The sequence below is a fragment of the Ovis canadensis genome, chromosome 12, assembly GCF_042477335.2.
Source record: "Ovis canadensis isolate MfBH-ARS-UI-01 breed Bighorn chromosome 12, ARS-UI_OviCan_v2, whole genome shotgun sequence".
Taxonomy (NCBI): domain Eukaryota; kingdom Metazoa; phylum Chordata; class Mammalia; order Artiodactyla; family Bovidae; genus Ovis; species Ovis canadensis.
The window spans coordinates 38,581,404-38,605,375 of record NC_091256.1 but is presented as its reverse complement, the minus strand read 5'-3'; the positions used below and the strand labels follow the sequence as shown (position 1 = coordinate 38,605,375).

The window sequence follows — 23,972 nt, the reverse complement described above, 5'->3', positions numbered from 1 at the left end:
TTAAAGCTACTACCCAGGGAATGCCTTTTGATCATCCGGCTCTGGAGGCTAAAGGGGGCTTGAGTTCCTGGTTCCACGGGGCTGTAAAGATCAAAGAGACAGCTTTTGGCTGGCTACTACCCCTAAGGCATTACACAGACAGCAGACTGAAACACACGCCCAGTGTCTCTATGAAAGAGGTCCATTTGCTTTGCAGGAGCTTTGGCCTGAGAGGCAGGTTTCTGGTTTGACACATGTCTAGTGGCCTAAGGAAGTGCTCTCAGGAAGTGCTCTCTCTCTGCCTTGCTCTAGCTGTGGGTATCTCCCAAACAAGAGCTGACAACTTGTCTGGCACCCCAGTTTTTGCAGCTGCTGCCAGGAGACACCTCTACATGGCCTGGGATCATGTGTCCAGCAGAGCTATGCCCATGGAGCCCACAGGACTATAACCAATAGGAAAAGTGTTCTTAAACAGCTACCACCTCCAGAGCACATCAAGAGGCAACAGACCCAGAAGCTCAGCCTCCACAGATCACTATTGCCTCCCAGAAGTGAGTTTACACACTAGTGGGGGCCTCAATTATCGTGACTACCATGCAGGAACAACGCCAGGTCACCTGTCTCTGGTAGCCCATGGGACATACACTTGTAGTCTCATATATCTGAATATTTTAGGAACTGCTTCCTGAGAGTCTGGCTTTCAATCAGCCTAAAATTAGGTTCTGACTGAGATGCTCCCCTCTGGACTGACAGGTCTTGACACAGCTTCAAATACTTGGAACTATTAAAAACATAATAGGCTGCTTGGACAATCACAAAGATTTGAGAGGCAACCAAGATCTAGGGCAGGGTTGTACAACAAGGTGTATTTCCTACACGAGGCCACTATTTCAAGACACGGAGACGTGGTTGTTTCATCTAATACATAGAAACCAAAACAGAAAGTCAATAAAAATGAAGAAACAGAGGACTATACTTCAAATAAAATAAATCCCCAGGAAAAATCTTAATAAATTGGGGATAAATAATTTACCTGAAAAAGAGTTCAGAGTAATGGCCATAAAGATCCTCACCAATACAGTGAGAACTTCAACAAAGAGAAAGAAAATATAAGTAACAAACTGAAGTCACATAGATTCAAGGGATTAGATCTGATACAGCGTGCCTGAAGGACTATGGACGGAGGTTCATGACATTGTACAGGAGGCAGTGATCAAGACCATCCCCAAGAAAAAGAAAGGCAAAATAGTTGTCTGATGAGGCCTTACAAATAGCTGAGAGAAGAGAAGCTAAAGGCAAAGGAGAAAAGGAAACAAATGCCCATTTGAATGCAGAGTTCCAAAGTATAGCAAGGAGAGATAAGAAAGCCTTCCTCAGCGATCAATGCAAAGAAATAGAGAAAAACAATAGAATGGGAAAAACTAGATAGAGATCTCTTCAAAAAAATTAGATACACCAAGGGAACATTTCATGCAAAGATAAGCACAATAAAGGACAGAAATGGTATGGACCTAACAGAAGCAGAAGATATTAAGAAGAGGTGGCAAGAATACACAGAAGAACTATACAAAAAAGACCTTCATGACCCAGATAAACATGATGGTGTGATCACTCACCTAGAGCCAGACATTCTGGAGTACAAAGGTGAGTAGGCCTTAGGAAGCATCACGATGGACAAAGCTAGGGGATGTGATGGAATTCCAGTTGAGCTATTTCAAATCCTAAAAGATGATGCTCTGAAAGTGTTGCACTCAGTATGCCAGCAAATTTGGAAAACCAAGGAGTAGCCACAGGACTGGAAAAGGTCAGTTTTCATTCCAATCCCAAAGAAAGGCAATGCCAAAGAATACTCAAACTACTGCACAGTTGCACTCATCTCACACACTAGTAAAGTAATGCTCAAAATTCTCCAAGCCAGGCTTCAATGGTATGTGAGCCATGAAGTTCCAGATGTTCAAGCTGATTTTAGAAAAGGCAGAGGAACCAGAGATCAAATTGCCAACATCTGCTGGATTATTGAAAAAGCAAGAGAGTTCCAAAAAGAACACCTACTTTTGCTTTATTGACTATGTCAAACTCTTTGACTGTGTGGATCATAACAAACCATGGAACATTCTGAAACAGATGGGAATACCAGACCACCTTACCTGCCTCCTGAGAAATCTGTATGCAGATCAAGAAGCAACAGTTAGAACTGACATGGAACAACAGACTAGTTCCAAATAGGAAACGAAGTATGTCAAGGCTGTATATTATACTCACCCTGCTTATTTAACTTATATGCAGAGTACATCATGAGAAACACTGGGCTGGATGAAGCACAAGCTGGAATCAAGATTGCCAGGAGAAATATCAATAACCTCAGATATGCAAATGACACCACCCTGATGGCAGAAAGCAAAGAAGAACTAAACAGCCTCTTGATGAAAGTGAGAGAGGAGAGTGAAAAAGTTGGCTTAAAACTCAACATTCAGAAAATGAAGATCATGGCATCTGGTCCCATCACTTCATGGCAAATAGATGGGGAAACAATGGAAACAGTGATAGACTTTATTTTCTTGGGCTCCAAAATCACTGCAGATGGTGACTGCAGCCATGATATTAAAAGACACTTGCTCCTTGGAGAAAAGCTATGACCAACCTAGACAGCATATTAAAAAGCAGAGACATTTCTTTATCAACAAAGTTTCATCTAGTCAAAGCTACGGTTTTTCCAGTAGTCATGTATGGATGTGAGAGCTCGACTATAAAGGAAGCCAAGCACCGAAGAATTGATGCTTTTGAACTATGGTTTGGAGAAGACTCTTGAGAGTCCCTTGGGCTTCAAGGAGATCCAACCAATCTATTCTAAAGGAACTCAGTCCTGAATATTCACTGGAAGGACTGATGTTGAAGCTGAAACTCCAATACTTTGGCCACCTGATGGGAAGAATCAACTCACTGGAAAAGACCCTGATGCTGGGAAAGATTGAAGGCAGGAGGAGAAGGGAATGACACAGGATGAGATGGCTGGATGGCATCACTGACATGATGGAGATGAGTTTGAGTAGGCTCCGGGAGTTGGTGATGGACAGGGAAGCCTGGTGTGCTGCAGTCCATGGGGTCGCAAAGAGTCAGACACGACTGAGTGACTGAACTAACTGACTGAAGTCACAGAGCTGAAAAATACAAATATTGAACTGAAAAATACACTAAAGGGGTTCAACAACAGTCTAGATGAAGCAAAAGTAAGGGTCAGTGACCTCAAAGAAAAGACAATAGGATCCATCAAAATCAAAGCAAAAAAAAAAAAAAAAAATAGGTGTCCTTGAAAGAGAAAAGAGAGAGAAAAGCCCAGAAAAATAATTTGAAGAAATAATGGCTGAAAACTTCCCTAACTCAGGACAGGAAACATACATTCAGATTCAGGAAAACTAGAGGTTTCCAAGTAAGATTAACCCAGAGTGCCACACCAAGACACACTATAATTAAAATGTCAAATGTTAAGGACAAGGAAAGAATCTTAAAAGAATCAAGAGAAAACAATTTGTTATGCACAAAAGACTACAAACAGATTTTTCAGCAGAAACTCTGCAGACTAGAAGAGAATGGGATAGAATATTCAAAATGCTGAAAGAAAAAACTTTCAGCCAAGAATACTCGACAAAGTTATTTAGAACCGAAGAAAACAACGAGTTTTCCATAAAAGGAAGGGCAAGAAAAAAGTTCATCATCACTAAACTGGCCTTGGAAATGTTAAAGGGACTTAGCTGAAAAGAAAGGGTACTAATTAGTATCAAGGAAACAGATATAAGAATAAATCTCACCATAAAGGTAAATATAAAGTAAATGTAGTGGATTAATCAATTATAAAGGTGGTATGAAGGTTAAGCCTTTCCAGGTGGCACTAGTGATAAAGAACCTGTCTACCAAAGCAAGAGACATAGGAGACACAGATTCAGTCCCTGGGTAAGGAAGACACCCTGGAGGAGGGCACGGCAACCTACGCCAGTATTCTTGCCTGGAAAATCCCGTGGCCATAGAAGCCTGGTGGGCTATAGGCAACTGGGTCATGAAGAGTCACACCTGGAACTACTGAAGTGACTTAGCACGCAGGCACACACACAACAATTAATGATTGCTTTTAAAATGTAAATAGACTACATTTACCAATTAGAAGACACAGAGGGGGTGAATGGATTTAAAAAAAAAAAAAGGAAGACTCATCTGCTTGCTGCCTACAAGAGATTTACTTCAGAAAAAAGGACATAAACAGACTGAAAGTGAAGGATGGAAAGAAGATATTCCATGTAAATGGAAAAGAGGGCTGCAGTAGTTACACTTGTATTAGACAAAAGAGACTTCAGAACAAAGACCATAATAAAAGACAAAAGCCATTATATAATGAGAAAAGGGTCAACCCAACAAGAAGATATAACATTTATAAATGTATATGCATCCCAAAGATGAACACAACAAAGGTATATAAAGCAAATATTAACAGGAAGAGCCTGGCAGGCTACAGTCCATGGGGTCACAAAGACTTGGACATGACTGAGCAACTAACACTTTTACTTCACTTCATATCATCCATACAGAAAATCAATACGGAAACAGTGAATTTAAATAACACATTAGATCAGAAGAACTTAATATACAAGAAGCATTCTATCCAAAAGGAGAATACACATTGTTCTCCAGAGCACATGGAGAGAGTAACAGAGTAGCACTGTGCCTACTATAATTTGCTTTTAAAATTATAAAATCTTAACATGTATTATATCCAGATAATGAGTACATGAATAGCTGTTATCTTCTTTACTTCTTCTGTGTGAAACTTTTCAAAAATATTTTTAAAAATTCTAAGTACCTAAGTCTGTTTTCATGGATTTATAGAAGCTGAGAAGAGCAAATTAAATAAATATCATCATTAAAGGATTAGATTGTTTTTATTTGTCTGGCAGTCATTAAGCCTAAATTATTACTTTCTTACACTGATATCAAGTTCAAAACACTAAAGAACAATGTAACAATATATTCAATACTAAGAATTCATAATGCATAGCAACAGTGATTGTATTTGTTGCAGTAAGATCCACTACTAGTTGTCTAAATACATTACAGTTTACATTTAAATTGTGGTTTAAACTTAAACCACAATTTTAGTGGTTTAAAGCCACCCACATTTCTGTGGGTCAGGAGTCTGGACATGGCTTAACTCCGTCCTCTATTAGTTTGCAATCAAGGTATTAGCTGGGGTTGGATTCTCATTTGGAGGTTCATATGGGAAAGGATCAGCTTCCAGACTGTTGGTATAGAATTCATTTCCTTATAGCTGTAGAAGTCATAGCAGCTTACTTCTTCAAAACCAGAAGAGGAGAGAGACTCATGAAGTCTGCTAGCAAGAGGGTTACATAATGTAATATAATCACAGGAGGAACAGCCCATTGCCTTTTTCATATTCTACTGATTAGAAGCAGTCACAGGTCCTGCCCACACTCAAGGGGAAAGGATTAGACAAGGGCATGAATACTACCACATCCATGCAGGTTTCGTCCAGTCTCAGGCATCTATAATTTTGAGGATTTTCTTTTAAAAAAAAATGAAGCCTATGTAAGTGACAGACTCTGAAGTCTAAACTTCAATAGTTTTATGATAAATCTTCCTTGGACCATAGTATTTCTGTGAAAAACAGAAGAGTGTACTTTGCCCTATAAAACTTAAAATATTAATACAAATAAAAATTTCACGTATGGAGAAGCACAAACTGGAAAATGTTAGTCGAAGAAAATCTGTTTAAAACTAAGTTGGACAAAGGCATAACATTATTAAATATGATGATACCATCAAGTTTTAATAAAAGAATAAAACAAAACCACACTAAATTCCAGTTGAGCTATTTCAAATCCTGAAAGATGATGCTGTGAAAGTGCTACACTCAATATGCCAGCAATTTTGGAAAACTCAGCAGTGGCCACAGGACTGGAAAAGGTCAGTTTTCATTCCAATCCCAAAGAAAGGCAGTGCCAAAGAATGCTCAAACTATCGCACAATTGCACTCGTCTCAATGCTAATAAATAAATGTTCAAAATTCTCCAAGTCAGGTTTCAGCAGTACGTAAACCGTGAACTCCCTGATGTTCAAGCTGGTTTTAGAAAAGGCAGAGGAACCAGAGATCAAATTGCCAACATCCGCTGGATCATGGAAAAAGCAAGAGAGTTCCAGAAAAACATCTACTTCTGCTTTATTGACTATGCCAAAGCCTTTGACTGTGTGGATCACAATAAACTGTGGAAGATTCTGAAAGAGATGGGAATACCAGACCAGCTGACCTGCCTCTTGAGAAACCTGTATGCAGGTCAGGAAGCAACAGTTAGAACTGGACATGGAACAACAGACTGGTTCCAAATAGGAAAAGGAGTATGTCAAGGCTGTATATTGTCACCCTGCTTATTTAACTTATATGCAGAGTACATCATGAGAAATGCTGGGCTGGAAGAACCACAAGCTGGAATCAAGATTGCCAGGAGAAATATCAATAACCTCAGATATGCAGATGACACCACCCTTATGGCAGAAAGTGAAGAGGAACTAAAAAGCCTCTTGATGAAAGTGAAAGAGGAGAGTGAAAGAGTTGGCTTAAACTTCAACATTCAGAAAACGAAGATCATGGCATCCGGTCCCATCACTTCATGGCAAATAGATGGGGAAACAGTGGAAACAGCGGCAAGCTTTATTTTGGGGGGCTCCAAAATCACTGCAGATGATGACTGCAGCCATGAAATTAAAAGATGCTTACTCCTTGGAAGAAAAGTTATGACCAACCTAGACAGCATATTCAAAAGCAGAGATATTACTTTGCCAACAAAGGTCTGTCTAGTCAAGGCTATGGTTTTTCCAGTAGTCATGTATGGATGTGAGAGTTGGACTGTGAAGAAGGCTGAGCACCGAAGAATTGATGCTTTTGAACTGTGGTGTTGGAGAAGACTCTTGCAAGTCCCTTGGACTGCAAGGAGATCCAACCAGTCCATTCTAAAGGAGATCAGTCCTGGGATTTCTTTGGAAGGAATAATGCTAAAGCTGAAACTCCAGTACTTTGGCCACCTCATGCGAAGAGTGGACTCATTGGAAAAGACTCTGATGCTGGGAGGGATTGGGGGCAGGAGGAAAAGGGGACAACAAAGGATGAAATGGCTGGATGGCATCACCGACTCGTTGGACGAGAGTCTGACTGAACTCTGGGAGTTGGTGATGGACAGCGAGGCCTGGTGTGCTCCAATTCATGGGGTCACAAAGAATTGGACACGACTGAGCAACTGAACTGAACTGAACTGATAGTTACACATCAAAACCTTCAGAGACTATTCTTAATTAACAACATAGTCATTGAAAAGTCTGTCAATTTTTTAATCTAGTGATATTTTCGGTTTTCAAACAGAATTCTCCAACATTTTAGGAATTATTTTAAAAGAACTTTAAAATTTATATTCAAAACTTAAAAATTCTTTAAGCAACCAAACACATAAAATTCAGTAAAACTGTTTCTTCTAAAATCTGTGTTAGACTTCTCTGGTGATCCAGTGGTGAAGAAATCAGCCTGCCAATGCAGGAGACATAGGCTTGATTCCTGGTATGAAAAGATTCCACATGCTGCAGAGCAACTAAACCCACATTCCACAACTACTGAAGCCCGTGAGCCCTAGAGCCCATGCTCCACAACAGAGAAGCCGCTGCAATGAGAAGCCCACGCTCGACAACAAAGAGGAGACCCTGCTCGCCACAACTAGAGAAAGCCTGCGAGCAGCAAGACCCAGGGCAGTCAAAGATAACTAAAATTTTAAAAACTAAATAAATAAAATAAAATGTGTCCAACATAAGCACACAAGACCACAGAGTAATCTTTTAAAGTGTAGTGTCTTCTAAACAAGCTGGATCAGTATCTCATACCTGTTCTATCATATGATGCAAGTCTTTTTTTCCTAACTTTCGGACAACCATGAGTTTGATCCTTTTCCTTTGATTTCTCTTTCTTCTTACAGGGCAATGGTTCTGAAGTAAGTATATCTTGTTGAATTCTAATTGCTTGAAGGTAATCTGAAAATAAAACCATTATTAATTGAATAATCTGCATGAGCTATAAATAATACCACATAATTCCACATACCAATCGATAAAGCTGATCGTTACATCATAGTATTTGAGAGCACACAGTGAGTCAAATTGCAACTTTACCACTACCAGTTCTGTGATTTACCTTCTAATTATCAGTATGCTTTACTTTACTAACCTTTGAGTTGAAGATTGTTACTGTGAGAACCTCAGAGGTTTTTTACAAGGTTCAAATTATTATATTTAATATGCTCAAAGTACATAGTAAGTGGTTACTAAGGTAAATGTTAATGATCTTATTATTACAACAAACCTTTTAAATGTGAATCCTTCTGTGAAATAAATACATACAAAATCCTTTTATTAACTGTAATTTAATAACTGAGCCTAAAAAATGTATAGATACAGATGCTGAAAAGTAACATAGGGCCTGGTGGCTCAGATGGTAAAGGAATCTACCTGCAATACAGGAGACCTGGGTTCAATCCCTGGGTAGGGAAGATCCACTGGAGAAGGGAATGGCAACCTACTCTAGTTTTGTTATTTTCTAACACTGAATTAACATGCAACCATCTCAAGAACTGGCTGTTTATACACCATTACCTTGTATACCTCACGATTAGAAAGTGGCTTGTTTTCCTCCTTGCTCCTCATTCACCACTGCCAAATCATTACAACTTGCCCTTTAAAAAAAAAAAAATCCTACTCCTCTGAATCTCATGCCTTTTTGTTATATCATATTCTTCCATTTTTCACTGACATTCACCAATTGTCTGGTCACCCAATTAATCTGGAACCCTGGCCCCAGCGAGGGCTTACTTACTCCATATTAAATCTGTTGTCATTCTAGAAATTTTTTCTAGAGTTTTCTGGGGAAGAACTCTAGAAAAACTCAAGATTCTAGAGGCTTGCTCAGTCATGTCCAGCTCTTTGTGACTCCATAGAGTGTAGCTCACCAGGCTCCTCTCTCCATGGGACTTTTCAGGTGAGAATACTGGAGTGGGTTGCCATTTCCTCCTCCAGGAGATCTTCCCTGACCAAGGAATTGAACTCACGTCTCTTACATCTTCTGCACTAGAGATGGATTCTTTACCACTGCACCACATGGGAAGCCCCCTAGAAACTTTACTCTTCGTGAATTAAGACCTATCTGACATCATGCTCTTATCTTCCAATTTCTAGACAATCTCTCATATCTTAGTTGAAGTTTGTCCACTTCAACTTACCACTATCAAGATTATATCCTAAAGCTTGCCATCACTGGTCTTTATCCTTCCAGCTTGCTTATTACTCCCAACATCACCATTCTTTTACCTCCTCAGTACTTCCAGTTCACTGTTCCATTACTTTTTTACAATCCATCAACCTTCTTTTTTTTTTTTTTTTCACTTTTCTCTTTATCCAGCTGAGGTTATCTTTCAACAAAACTCTTGTCAATATCCTAAACTCTCCCTTTCTTTTGGTCTCTCCTATATGGCAAAACACCAGAGCTGGATGAACCCAACTCTATGTGCCCTCTGTGCATATATCTGCACAGTTATTTTTCTGGTTAACTTACTCTTCTGGCTTTTCAACAGCTATTTCAGACTTTCTCCATGCTCCCTGAATCTCAAACCACTAAATTCCAATCTCCCAATTTCAACCAACCCCATAACAACACTTCCAAGGAACATAAAGGCGTCAGATGGGAATTCCTTCAAATAGTCATTGCCAAATAAGCCAAGCAGCAACACACATCTATACTAATGCTTTCCTCCTGCCCTCCTTACTAATAGAGGAGATGTCTGTTTCTCCTTCTCCCAAAACCAATCATTTCCACCTTTTGTTAGACATATCCCCTCATGCCTACACTATTAACCATTCTTTTTTTCTTTTTCATATCCAGGCAGCTTCTCAATCTGTTAATTGCCTTTCTTCACGGTCAAAATTCTGGAAAGAGTTGCATACAATCTCTATTCTATTTCTTCATCTATTATGCACTTCTTAATCCATTCCAGTCTGGCTTTGGAACTCCACTAAAACAATATTCAAGTGAACATATTCTTCAGGTCAGTAAAGTCAATGGACACTGTCTGAGCTTATTTTACTAGATTTACCAGTGTTATTTGACAGTTTAGACCACGTCTTCCTTCTTATAGAGGTATAATTGACAAATAACATTAGTTTCAGGTGTACATAGTGTCTCAGTATTTGTATATATTGCAAAATTATCACCATAGTAATTCTAGTTACCATCCATCACCACACATAGTTACAAATTTTTCTCTTTACATGAAAACCTTTAAAATTTACTCTCTTATTAACAATGGTTACTATTGTTAATGATAGTAATGTTGTAAATGACAGATCTTCCATTTATGATGGCAAAATGTCCTGTAAACCCACAGTAAGTTGAAAGTATCGTTAAGCTGAAAATGCACTTAACACACCTAAGCTACCAAACATCATAGCTTATCTTAGCCTACCTTGGAGTGCCCAGAACATTTACATTAGCCAATAGTTGGGCAAAATCATCTAACATAAAGCTTATTTTAAAATGAATGTGAATAATTTATGTACTTTATTGAATACTGTATTGAGAGTGAAAAACAGAATGGCTGTATGGGTACAGTATGGTTATAAATGTGTTGGTTGCTTACCTCATGGCTGTGTGGTTGACTGGGAACTGGGTCTTGCTGCTGCTGCCCAGCATTATAAAAGAATATTGTACTATATTTTGCTAGCCCAGGAAAAGATCAAAATCCAAAATTGGATATGCACCAATTTTCCATTATAAAATCAAAAAACTCTAAGTTGAATCATCCTTAAGTTGGGGGCTGTCTGTACATCCCTATGCATTATCTATTTTATGACTGAAAGTCTGTTCCTTTTGAACACTTTCACCCATTTTGCCCATCCCCCATCCTCTGTCTCTGGCAACCACCAATCCGTTCTCTCTACCCATGAGTTTGGGGGTTTTTTCCCCCATATATAAGTGAGCCCACACAGTTTTTGTCTTTCTGTCTGACTTATCTCACTTAACACAATGCTGTAAAGTCCATCTATGTTGCCCTAAATGGCAAGATTTCCTTTTTTATGGCTGACTAATATCCCAGTATTTATATCACATTTTCTTGATCAATTCATCCATCAACAGACACTTAGGTTGTTTTCATGTCTATACTATAGAAAATAATGTTGCAGTGAACATGGGGAGTGTATATATCATTTCAAGTTAGAGTTTTCATATCCTTCAGATAAAAATCAAGAAGTGTAACTGCTTGATCATATAGTAATTCTATTGTTAGTTTGAGGAAAACTGTTTTCCTCAAGTTTTCCGAAGTGGTTATACTAATTTACATTCCTACAAACAGTACACAAGGGTTCTCTTTTCTCCACATCCTTGCAAACACTCTTATTTCTTGTCTTTTTTATAACAGCCATTCTGACAGGTGTGATGATTATCTCTTTGTGATTTTGATTTGCATTTCTCTGATGATTAGTGATGCTGAGCCCCTTTTCATGTACCTGTTGGCCATCTGTATTTCTTCTTTGAAAAAATGTCTATTCACATCTTCTGCCCATATTTTAATCAGGTTGCTTGTTTTTTTGTTATTGAGTTGCATGAGCTCTTTATATATTTTGGATATTAACCTCTTATCAGATATATGATTTGCAAGTTATCCGATATATGATTATTTACTACCATTTGGTAGAATGTCCTTTCATTTTTTGGATAGTTTCCTTTGGTGTGCAGAAACTAGTTTTATGTAGTCCCACTTGTTTATTCTTGCTTTTGTTGTCTTTGCTTTTGGTGTCAAATTCATGAAAACTGTCACCAAGACCAATGTCAAAGAGTTTTACACCAGTCTCCTTCTAGGAGTTTTATTGCTTTCAGGTATTATGTTCTGCAACAACAACATTATTTGCAAGTCTTGAAACCATTTTCTGTTAATTTTTGTGTATTGAATAATAGATGTCTAGTTTTACTCTTTGAAAATTGGCTATCCAGTTTCCCCAACACCATTTATTAAAGAGACTGTCCTTTCCACATTGAATATTCTTGGCTATTTTGTCAAATTATTGGCCATTTATACATTATCTTATTTCTGCTTCATTCTTCACTCTCAAGATTGCTTTAGCTATTTGAGGTCTACTGTGTGGCTCCATACAAATTTTAGGATTGTTTTTTCTATTTCTGTGAAAAATGTCATTGGAATTTTGATAGGGTTTGCATTAAATCTGTAAATTGCTTCAGGTAGTGTGGACATTTTAACAATATTAATTCTTCTAATCCACAACCAGAGATTATCTTTCCATTAATTTGTATCTTCCTCAGTTTCTATCATCAGTGTCCTACAGTTTTCAGTGTACGGGTATTTCATCTCCTTGGGTGAATTTATTCCTTGTGTCAGTTAGTTGCTAAGTCATGTCTGACTCTGTGACCCCACGGACTGCAGCACACCAGGTTTTTCTGTCTTTCACTATCTCCTGGAGTTTTTGCAGACTCATGTCCATTGAGGCAGTGATGCCATCCAACCATCTCATCCTCTGTCATCTCTTTCTCCTCCTGCCTTCAATCTTTCCCAGTATCAGGGTCTTTTCCAATGAGCTAGCTCTTCGCAGCAGGTGGACAAAGTACTGGAGCTTCAGCCTCAGCATCAGTCTTTCCAATGAATATTCAGGGTAGATTTCCTTTAGTTTGACTGGTTTGATCTCCTTGCAGTCCAAGGGACCCTAAAGAGCCTTTTCCAGCACCACATTTCGAAAGCATCAAATCTTCGGAACTCAGCCTTCTTTATGGTCCAACTCTCACATCTGTACATACCAGTGGAAAAACCATAGCTTTGATGAGATGGACATTTTTGTTTAAGATAGGTAAGCTTTAAGCTTGTAGCATATTTATGTGCTGACAAAAAAGAGCCAATAGAAAGGAAGATGAGAGAGAAGATAATAGATGGACCCCAAGTTCCTGAGGGCATGGCAGAAAAGGAGCTCCAAACAGAGGTGGTAGGAATAACCTTAAAGGAGAGAAGGCACAATTATTCCCTGAGACAAATTCTGCAGGTGAAACTGGGGAGCTGCAAGTTAGACAAGTTTCCATTTGATTACTTCTATCTTCAATTTTTACTTTTTATAAAGTAGAGGCATAATCAAGTAATTCAGGCTCATGGTTAAATTGCAACAGCTTAAACAGATGTTGTATGTAATAGAAAGGAGAGTTAAAAAGAGACATAAAATAACGAAAGACAGAACTGAGTGCCCCATTGATACTGGGAACCATGAAATTGGAAAAAGAACCAATCAATGTGATTATGTAAGTGTTCTGCAAAATAGGCTTACCAAGTTGGTAACCAAGCAAAATTGACAATTACATGGTGGAGTTTGCTTTTGTTGTTCAATCACCCAGTTGTGTCCTACTCTTTGCAACGCTATGGACTGCAGCATGCCAGGCCTCCCTGTCCCTAACCATCGCCCAAAGTTTGCCCAAGTTCATGTCCACTGCATCAGTGATGCCATCCAGCCATCTCATCCTCTGATGCCCTCTTCTCCTTCTGCCCTCAATCCTTCCCAGCATCAGGGACTTTTCCAATGAGTGGGCTGTTCACATCAGATGACCAAAATACTGGAGCTTCAGCTTCAGCATCAGTCCTTCCAGCAAGTATTCAGGGTTGATTTCCCTTAAGATTGACTGGTTTGATCTCCATGCTGTCCAAGGGCTTTTGGGAATCTTCTCCAGCAGCACAGTTCAAAGGCATCAATTCTTTGGCGTTCTGCCTTCTTTACAGTCCAACTCTCACCACCGTACATGACCACTGGGAGGACCATAGTCTTGACTATACAGACCTTTGTTGGCAGAGTAATGTCTCTGCTTTTCAACACACTGTCTAGGCTTCTCATAGCTTTCCTGACAAGAAGCAATTGTCTTCTGATTTCATGGCTGCAGTCACCGTCCACAGTGATTTCAGAGCCCAAGAAGAGGGCCACTACTTCCACATTTTCCCCTTCTGTTTGCCATGAATTAATGGGGCTGGTTGCCATGATCTTAGTGTTTTTTTAATATTTCGTTTATGCCAACTGGTTCCCTCTCTTCCTTCACCCGCATTAAGAGGCTCTTGAAGTTCCTCTTCGCTTTCAGCCATTCGAGTGGTATCATCCACATATCTGAGGTTGTTGATGTTTCTCTCACCTATTCCAGTTTGTAACTCATCCAGCCCAGCATTTCTCATGATGTGCTCAGCTTATAGGCTAAACAATCAGGGTAACAGCAGACAGCCCTATCGTACTCCTTTTTCAAACTTGAACCAATCAGTTGTTCTGTACAGGATTCTAAGTGTTGCTTCTAACTGTTGATTAGAGTTTACATTTTGCCAATTCAGGTGCAGAGGAAAGAAATGGGAAAATGAAGTTGAAGTTACTGGTCACAAAGTGATCCAGGAAGAAGTGAAGAATGGAGACCAAAGCTGAATAGAAAAAAAAAGCTGTGTTTTCAAAAAAAAATTTAAATTTTGGAAATGGTAGAATTTGGGATTGGAAGAAGGAAGGTAAACAAACAAACAAAAAAAACGGAGGTATGTGGAGGGAATAATCAAGACGCTGGTTGACAAGAGGAACAAAGAGGGGTTAACAACAAAGCTAGAAGGCACTAGGGATTTAAGGGAATGTTGACCCCCTCCTTTTATGGTTATCTCACACACATACCGGAGAAGGTGATGGCATCCCACTCCAGTACTCTTGCCTGGAAAATCCCATGGATGGAGGAGCCTGGTAGGCTGCAGTCCATGGGGTCACTAAAAGTCAGACACGACTGAGTGACTTCACTTTCACTTTTCACTTTCATGCTCTTGCCTGGAGAATCCCAGGGACGGGGGAGCCTGGTGGGCTGCTGTCTATGGGGTCGCACAGAGTCGGACACGACCGAAGTGACTTAGCAGCAGCAGCAGCACACACATACAAAATAAGAAGATATGCATGACAGAGCAGTGTAAATTGCTATAGAAATGTCAGACATTCTTGGTGGTAGCAGTGATATTATTGTTGTTATTTTTATTATTATGCTTAGTGTTCTCTTTAAAAGGTAAGCTTTGTATTTCTTTTAATTTCTATAACTAATGGAATTAGTAAAGTATCAAACCTTGTACCATTTCAATATATTTTACTTGTTTACTTGATTTCATACTATGAAAACTTCTTTCTATCTCCACAAAAGCAAATAAAAGTCAACATGCCTGGAGTGTAATCTTGATAAATTTCTTCTACTTTCTCTGACTTCAAGGGTACAGAGATTGTTCCAAACGTTTTATGTTTCAGTGTCTCCTTTCCTGCTGGTCGATTCCCTGATGGTAGAACATCTGGAAAATAGTTTTCTTCTTCATGTTTTAAAACTCTAATATGACAAAGAAAATAAGATACTATAGTTAACATTCTCTATAACTTAAATTTTAAATCTTTCTTCTCTACTTTACAGTGCAATAAAATATCTATCTTGTCAAACAATTTTTGATAGTCACTTTGGAAAGCAGATCTGAAACATGGAGAGTCTGGTTAAATGCTAAATAGGTCTAACTGATATTACTGAAATTTTAAAGCTGAAAGGGACTTAAGAATCATCATCTAATTTTATTTTAAATGATAAAGAAATGTTACCCATTTCCTGTGCCTCTGATATGACACCCATAAATATTTATCTGAAATTTTATACTTCATTATTAAAGATAAGTACAATGATGGATGACAATAATCAAAACGCAACAAGATAAAAGGAATGTTACCCAACTAAGTTGGTGGCAGGGTGAGGTCAGAATACAGTTTTCTGAAATTCAATCCTTACATAATTACCCTCCTTTATAAATATATATATAAAAAAAAACTACAGCAACCACCACCAACAACCCGTACCAAGATTAAAGCCAAAATCTTTTCACATTGCTTTAGCCATTTACTTTGTACATGTTGGGAAAATGTATTCATAGGAACAGAATCCAAAATGACTGCAATACCTACAGCTACATACCATATTTTTGAAAAGCAGAGAAATTTCAGGGTTCTGTAACTTCAAACATATACTTCTCAGTAGAAAAGATACCCTCGTTAGGTATATTAAACAAAAATACTTAATCACATGAATAATAAGGTAATACTTCTCTTCAAAGACAAATAAAGCATTTCTTTGAACCTGTTTATGGATGGAAAAACTTTATTAGGTATTTCTAACTCTTTTTTCTTTGAGGACTTTGTGACTGCCATTCGGTTTGGACAGCAAGGAGATCCAACCAGTCCATCCTAAAGGAAATCAGTCCTGAATATTCACTGAAAGGAATGATGTTGAAACTGAAACTCCAATACTTTGGCCGCCTGATGCAACGAACTGACTCATAGGAAAAGACCCTGATGCTGGGAAAGATTGAGGGCAGGAGGAGAAGGGGATGACAGAGGATGAGATAGATGGTTGTATGGCATCACTGACTTAATGGACATGAGTTTGAGTAAACTCCAGGAGTTGGTGATGACAGGGAGGCCTGGCGTGCTGCAGTCCATGGGGTCACAAAGAGTCAGACACGACTGAGCGACTGAACTGAACTGAACTGATTCGGTTTATAAACACCTTGAACAGTTTCCTTGTCATTATAATGACTATCCCCATAACTTTTCCATATCCTTTGTTCCTTTTTTTTTTTTCTTCCTGAATCATTTACCATTTTCTTAGCAATCAGTTCAGTTCAGTTCAGTCGCTCAGTCATGTCTGACTCTTTGCGACCCCATGAATTGCAGCACACCAGGCCTCCCTGTCCATCACCATCTCCCAGAGTTCACTCAGACTCGCGTCCATCGAGTCAGTGATGCCATCCAGCCATCTCATCCTCTGTCATCCCCTTCTCCTCCTGCCCCCAATCCCTCCCAGCATCAGAGTCTTTTCCAATGAGTCAACTCTTCGCATGAGGTGGCCAAAGTACTGGAGTTTCAGCTTTAGCATCATTCCTTCCAAAGAAATCCCAGGGCTGATCTCCTTCAGAATGGACTGGTTGGATCTCCTTGCAGTCCAAGGGACTCGCAAGAGTCTTCTCCAACACCACAGTTCAAAAGCATCAATTCTTCGGCACTCAGCTTTCTTCACAGTCCAACTCTCACATCCATACATTACCACTGAAAAAACCGTAGCCTTGACTAGACAGACCTTAGTCAGCAAAGTAATGTCTCTGCTTTTGAATATACTATCTAGGTTGGTCGTAACTTTCCTTCCAAGGAGAAAGCGTCTTTTAATTTCATGGCTGCAGTCACCATCTGCAGTGATTTTGGAGCCAAAAAAAATAAAGTCAGCCACTGTTTCCACTGTCTCCCCATCTATTTCTCATGAAGTGATGGGACCAGATGCCGTGATCTTCGTTTTCTGAATGTTGAGCTTTAAGCCAACTTTTCACTCTCCTCTTTCACTTTCATCAAGAGGCTTTTTAGTTCCTCTTCACTTTCTGCCATAAGGGTGGTGTCATCTGCATATCTGAGGTTATTGATATTTCTCCCGGCAGTCTTGAGTCCAGCTTGTGCTTCTTCCAGCCCAGCGTTTCTCATGATGTACTCTGCATATAAGTTAAATAAGCAGGGTGACAATATACAGCCTTGACGTACTCCTTTTCCTATTTGGAACCAGTCTGTTGTTCCATGTCCAGTTCTAACTATTGCTTCCTGACCTGCATATAGGTTTCTCAAGAGGCAGGTCAGGTGGTCTGGTATTCCCATCTGTTTCAGAATTTTCCACAGTTTATTGTGATCCACACAGTCAAAGGCTTTGGCATAGTCAATAAAGCAGAAATAGATGTTTTTCTTAGCAATACTGAGGAGTTATTTTCACATTTTGGGTGGTAATCTTTGGTCATTTTGTGTGTATTAAAAGTATCTTCCACTTTGGACTTATCTTTGAACTCTTGACAAACAGAAGTTCTTAACTTTAAAATAATCTAATTTATCTATATATGATTTGCCTTAATTAAGAAATCTTTCCTTACTCCACAATGATAACACAATTCTCATAAATTTTCTTAACAGCCTTACAGTTTTGCCTTTCACAAGTCTTATAACTGATTTGTGGCATGAGGACAAATACAATTTCTGTACCCTCCAGATAAGGATATGTGATCAAACCCAGGTCTCCCGCATTGCAGGCAGATGCTTTACCGTCTGAGCCGCCAGGGAAGCCCATGTGATCATTACAACACCATTACTGAACACCCCATCCTCTCCCTCACTGATCTGTACCAGCAAGTCTGTCATCAATCAAAATGTGTGTATATTCATTCACAAAAATTCATATATTTTTTTTGTTTGTTTATCCTCATTTCTATATCACACTACTTTATTTACTATAGTTTTGATAGCTTTAAATTGTCTTTTCCCCAAATCTTCCCAAATTGTCGTTTTCCAGAGAAAGTGCTCACATATTCTTGGCCCTTTGATTTTCTATATACATTCTGTTGCACTCTCAATTTTGTAATTTTACTCATAAAGGCCAAATATGTTTTTTATTAGAGTGTAACTGTTTTACAGCTTTGTGTTAGTTTCTGCTGTGTAACAAAGTAAATGAGCTACATCCTGCTAAGACAAGAGACTTAAGAAATGTGGGTGAGCTCGCTGGGAAGATTCCCCTGGAGGAGGGCATGGCAACCCACTCCAGTATTCATGCCTAGAGAATACCATGGACAGAGGAGCCTTATAGGCTACAGTCCTTGGGGTCACACAGAGTCAGACACGACTGAAGTGACTTAGCACACACGCACACACACCTCCCTCTTGAGTCTCCTTCCCACCCAGCAATCCTACCCCTCTAGGTTGTCACAGAGCCCTCAGCTGAGCTCTCTGTGCTACACAGCAGCTTCCCCCTAGCTATCTGTTTTACACATGGTAGTGTGTACATGTCAGTACTACTCTCCCAATTTGTCCCTTCCTCCCATGCCCACATGCCCATTCTCTATGTCTGTGTCTCTCTTCTTGCCCTGCAGACAGGTACATCTGTACCATTTTTATAGATTCCATATATATGTGTTAATATATATTTGTTTTTCTCCTTCTGACTTTACTTCATATGAAAGACTCTAGGTCCATCCACATCAACAAATGACCCATTTCATTTCTTTTTATGACTGATATCCCACTGGATATATGTACCAAATCTTCTTTATTCATTCATCTGTTGATGGACATTTAGATTGCTTTTATGTCCTGGCTATCGTAAATAATGCTGCAATGAACACTGAGGTACATGTCTTTTTGAATTATGGTTTCCTCAGGGTAAATGTCCAGTAGTGGGATTGTTGGGTCATATGGTAATTCTATTTCTAGTTCTTTAAGGAACCTCCATATGTTCTCCATAGTGGCTATATCAATTTACATTCCTAGCAACAGAGCAAGAGGGTTCCCTTTTCTCCACATCCTCTCCAGCATTTATTGTTTGTAGATTTTTTGATGATGGCCATTCTGACTGGTGTGAGGCGATACCTCATTGTAGGTATGATCTGCATGTCTCTAATACTTAGTGATGTTGAGTATCTTCTCATGCAAACACATCATTTTTAAAAGAACTTTTTAGGTACCATACTTTTCATTATTATTATGAATGATAGTTATGGTTTAATTATATTTTCAATCCATTGCTGGACCATAGGAAAGCAATACACTTATAAATACTGAATTTAATCTAGCAGCCTTGGTAATAAATTCATTTATTATAAAATTTTGTAAATTATTTTGTACTTTATTTGTGGACAATCTATGAATAATTGCAGTTTCTGATCTTTCAAACCTTATAGCTTTCTTTCTTGGGCTTTTTTCTTTTCTTTCCTTAGGACCTTTACTAGAATGTTGAATAGAAATGGCAACAAAGCAGGCATTCCTCTCACTCCTCTGAATTTAAAAGGAACCCATTTAACACTTGATCATTCAACATATGGTACCGCTCTTGGTTTTTGGTAAATGCCCTTAATCAAGTGGTTTCCTAAGAGTTTTTATCATTAACAGATATTAAATTTTATCAAATCTTTCTCTTTCATCTTTTAATTGGTATTGATAGATTTTCTAACATTGAAACTTGCATTTCTGAAATAAACTATACAATTTGATCTTGATGTATCATCCATTAATATACACTGCTTTAATTGGTAGGTTAATATTTTATTTAGAATTTTTTTGCTTCTGCGGTCATGCATGAAACTTATTTGTAGGATTATACAAAGTGCCCTCAAAAACTGAGTTAGAGACTACTTTCTCTTTTTCTATTCTGTAGAATAAGTTGTATACGATTGGATTCACTCTTCTAGAAACTCAAAAACTCAATTTCTCTGGACCTGATGTGTGTGGTCTGTAGTAGTAGGAGAAAGAGGAATGGGAGTGGTGGTGATTCACTACTACTAATTCAACAATTTAAGTGGTAAAAAGAAAGCTCATCTTTCTATTATTTATTGAGACTATTTTAAATATTTACATTTCTCTTATAATTTTTATATTTTGTGTAAGCTTTCAATATTGCCACAAAATAGTTAATTTACTCTTATCTTTTCAATTGCAGATCTGTACTTAGCTCCCTTTTCTGATCTAGTATTAGTTACAAAGCCTCGGAATGACACTACTACACGGTGCGTCATTCACCCTACTCTCCCTAGATCTGGGTTTCAGCAGGCAGCACATCTGGGTTTCAGGAGAGAACACGTCGTGAATGGTGCTTCCTGGGGCTGTGCAGTGTCACAACCCTGTCTGTTGGTGACTTCCCTTTCTTTCTCCTGGTTGATCTTATCAAATGATTGTCAATTTTATTGACAACTGGTGCTTTTGCTGGTTTTTCTTCGATTATCTTTGGTATCTATTATGCTAATTTCGGATAATCTTTATCTTCTTCATTCTGCCTTCTTAGGATTTATTCTGTTCTACATTCTTACCCCTAACTACTTAAAGTAGATTGTTCACTCATTAATTTTTTTAGCCCTTTTTGTCTTTTAATACACAGTTTTATGACTATGATTTTCTCCCTAAACACACAATTTTTATATGTGTGACATAGTTACTAATGCAGTAGTTTAAGCTCCCTTCCATTCTTCTTTTCTTCCTTCTATTACTATATTCAGTTCTAAGATTTTTTTCCTAATTTCCTTTAGAGGTCCTCCTTTCACCAACTATTTAGAAAAGTATTTGTTTTTTCAGATATTATGTTTCATTTCCAAATGATTTCTAGTTAAACTCTTATAACTAAGTCCTAATGTAATTAAAGAGTATGTAATGTATATTGATAATTTTTTTAAACAAGGTTAATGGTCTTAAATGGCACAGCATTACAACTGTTCCATATTCCCTGAAACAGAAGGCATATCTTTTACTTTTTAAATTTTTTATCTGTTATCCTTTTGCATTTTAGGATGCTTCCACACTGTGCATTTTTTGAAATTCAATTTGACATTTAAAAAGAAAATGTTTAGTCCATTTGCATTTACTGTGATTACAGACATTTTGGGGATTTATTTCTACCATCTTATTTTGTTGTCTATGGATCCCTTTTCTTGTTGTTTCTCTATATTTTAACTCTATTTTTTTTCTTTTTTTTTTTCCAGGAAAATTTCCTCAACTTTACCTTTCACCTGTTCTCTTAAGCTTCACTTCTGCTATTATATAATTAAATTTTCAAAACTATCTTGCAAATGCTCCATTTTTTTATTCTCTAAATGTGAACTGTTTCTTCTGTTACTGTCCAATCATTTAATGATAGTTTTGTGGTGGTAGTTTTTGAAGTTTTCTTCTCCTTGTATTATGTATTTCCTCCAAGCTTCTTTGATTTGTTTCGGTCTCTAACATGCTATAAACAGTCCCCAAATGATCACAGTTTGCTGGTTGTATAGGAGTCACCACTAAAATAACAATGAAACAACTTTTCATGCACTGGTGTTTTTCAACTGGTAGATTTGACTTTGGGGCAATCTGGGAATTTTGTTAAGCATTTCCTACTGACATTATCTACACATCTTTCCTTTTGGCTGGTCAATTTCCCAGAGAGTAATCTCTAGCTTTTGTGAGCTTTCTCAAAGTCAAACAAAAGAAGAAAACTAAAGATCTCTTTGATTTGAATACATTAATCTACTCTGAGCTGTTCTCAGATTTCTTCTGAGAATAAAGAAAGAAATAATCTTTTGGCTGTGAGAGGGGACGAAGGAGATACGTATTCTGATTGCTTCTTATACAAACCTTCAACTTACTGATTGCAGTCTCAGCTGCTCTGCACTTTCAGAGGTACATAATATCCTTAATTCCTAAGTTTGTGGGACTGGAGGGAATAGTGATGGAAGGGAGGAGATGGGGGAGGATGAATCAGCCTGTTTCTGGGCTACACCAGCTGACACCATAGGTTTATAATTTCCACTCTGCTAAATTAATAACTTATCCATGTATTTTCATGCTTTCAAAATTTCACTGGTACTCCGACTTGCTTGTATCTCATCTCGAATTCTCTTATTCCGTACTATCATTTTAACAGGATTTTAGGAAAGAGAGCCATAAAAGCAAGGGTTCCAACCAATCATGTTTAAATACAACTCAGAAATATTTTCAAGATTTCTTTTCCATTATTTTTTTCTGAGTGTATGCTGATACACTCTGAGAAATGTGAAAAAAACAGAAAAATACATGAATCTCCAACCTTTTCTCCATCTGCTCTCTGCTGCCCTCTTCTGCTCTGAGCTGTCATTTTCTATCCACAGTCCATATCTAGAACCAAACCACCTACTGCCCTCCTGGGATTTCTCAGTTGTTGATTAGTTTCTCATACCCATCAACCTCGTTTACACTTTTTGGCATATCCAAAGTTGGTCTGGGAGAAGGAGTCAGTGTTAATTTGCCTATTTTGTCAGAAAGGACTTCCTAAGAAACCAAGGTCTTCTACACGCCACAATCCTCATTCAATTCTCATGTGATATGTTATATTTTCCATTGTCAGAATGGCTTATCAGTAGCCAGGTATGTTTGAGATTTTAATTTAATTATATCTTATTTTACCTTGGTTTTGAGTTTCCTTTATCCTTGTTCCTGTCTTTATTTACTGGTGTCAAATCATTGGGTCTGAATGTCTCCATATATTTTTCTGAACAAAACTATGAAGTGATGAGCTGAGCTGAAAAAATACATTCACATTATTTTTAAAATATAAAAAATTATTTCACAGCTATTACTACTGATTCTCTAAACTATATATACATATATATATGTATGTATATATATAGTTCCCAACTTTCCACTAGGCTTTATTAATTTAATACTCTCATTACCTTCAAGTGTTTCTTGTGTATAGTATAATTTTCAGAGCCTTCACTATGCTAGCTATCTTTCTCAGAGCAGTCCATATTGTCTAACTTCCTCTCTATGACAATTTTTTCCTTCTTACATTGATGTGTTTATACACATATAATTCTAATTGCCCTTAACTTCTATACTAAATATAAGAAGTTTTAAGATTATCTCCCTAAGAATAAATCATCAGAAAGAACTCAATGAAGTCAACAGAACTGGAAGCCTAAGACACTGAACTCATTCCACCATTTACTAAGTACTAAGGCCACATTCATGTACTACCAGCATTCCTCAGATAGAACAGAATAGAACAAAAAGAAATGGGTTTTGAAATGTGCAAGACAGAGAGTCTCCTTCTGATTACTGAGGGAAATTTAACAAGATACAGAAAGTCTCAAAATAAAGTAAATTTTGCATGGAAGTAAATTCTAACTAAACAATTTAAGCCAAGAATAATTTTCTTAGCTTTTAGCTGTGAGTTTTTTCAGTCATTTAAATACATTAAGAAATGTATGGAGGTTCGGTGCATGAGACAGAGTGCTCAAGGCCGGTGCAATAGGATGATCCTGAGGGATGGGACAGGGAGCGAGGTGGGAAGGGGATTCAGGATGGGG

The 23,972-nt window shown here is 38.0% G+C and overlaps 1 protein-coding gene across 1 annotated transcript in view; it reads right to left on the bottom strand.

Annotated features, from left to right (window-relative positions):
* LOC138416405 (dynein axonemal heavy chain 14-like) overlaps positions 1–23,144 on the bottom strand; it is a 31,757-nt gene extending 8,613 nt beyond the window's left edge. Inside the window, exons 1-2 of the mRNA XM_069545490.1 lie at positions 23,068–23,144; positions 15,299–15,433 (exon numbers count right to left, since the gene is read on the bottom strand). Coding sequence (XP_069401591.1) covers positions 15,299–15,433; positions 23,068–23,144 — 212 coding nt within the window. The remainder of the gene's footprint in view (positions 1–15,298; positions 15,434–23,067) is intronic.
* Between the last annotated feature and the right edge of the window lie 828 nt (positions 23,145–23,972).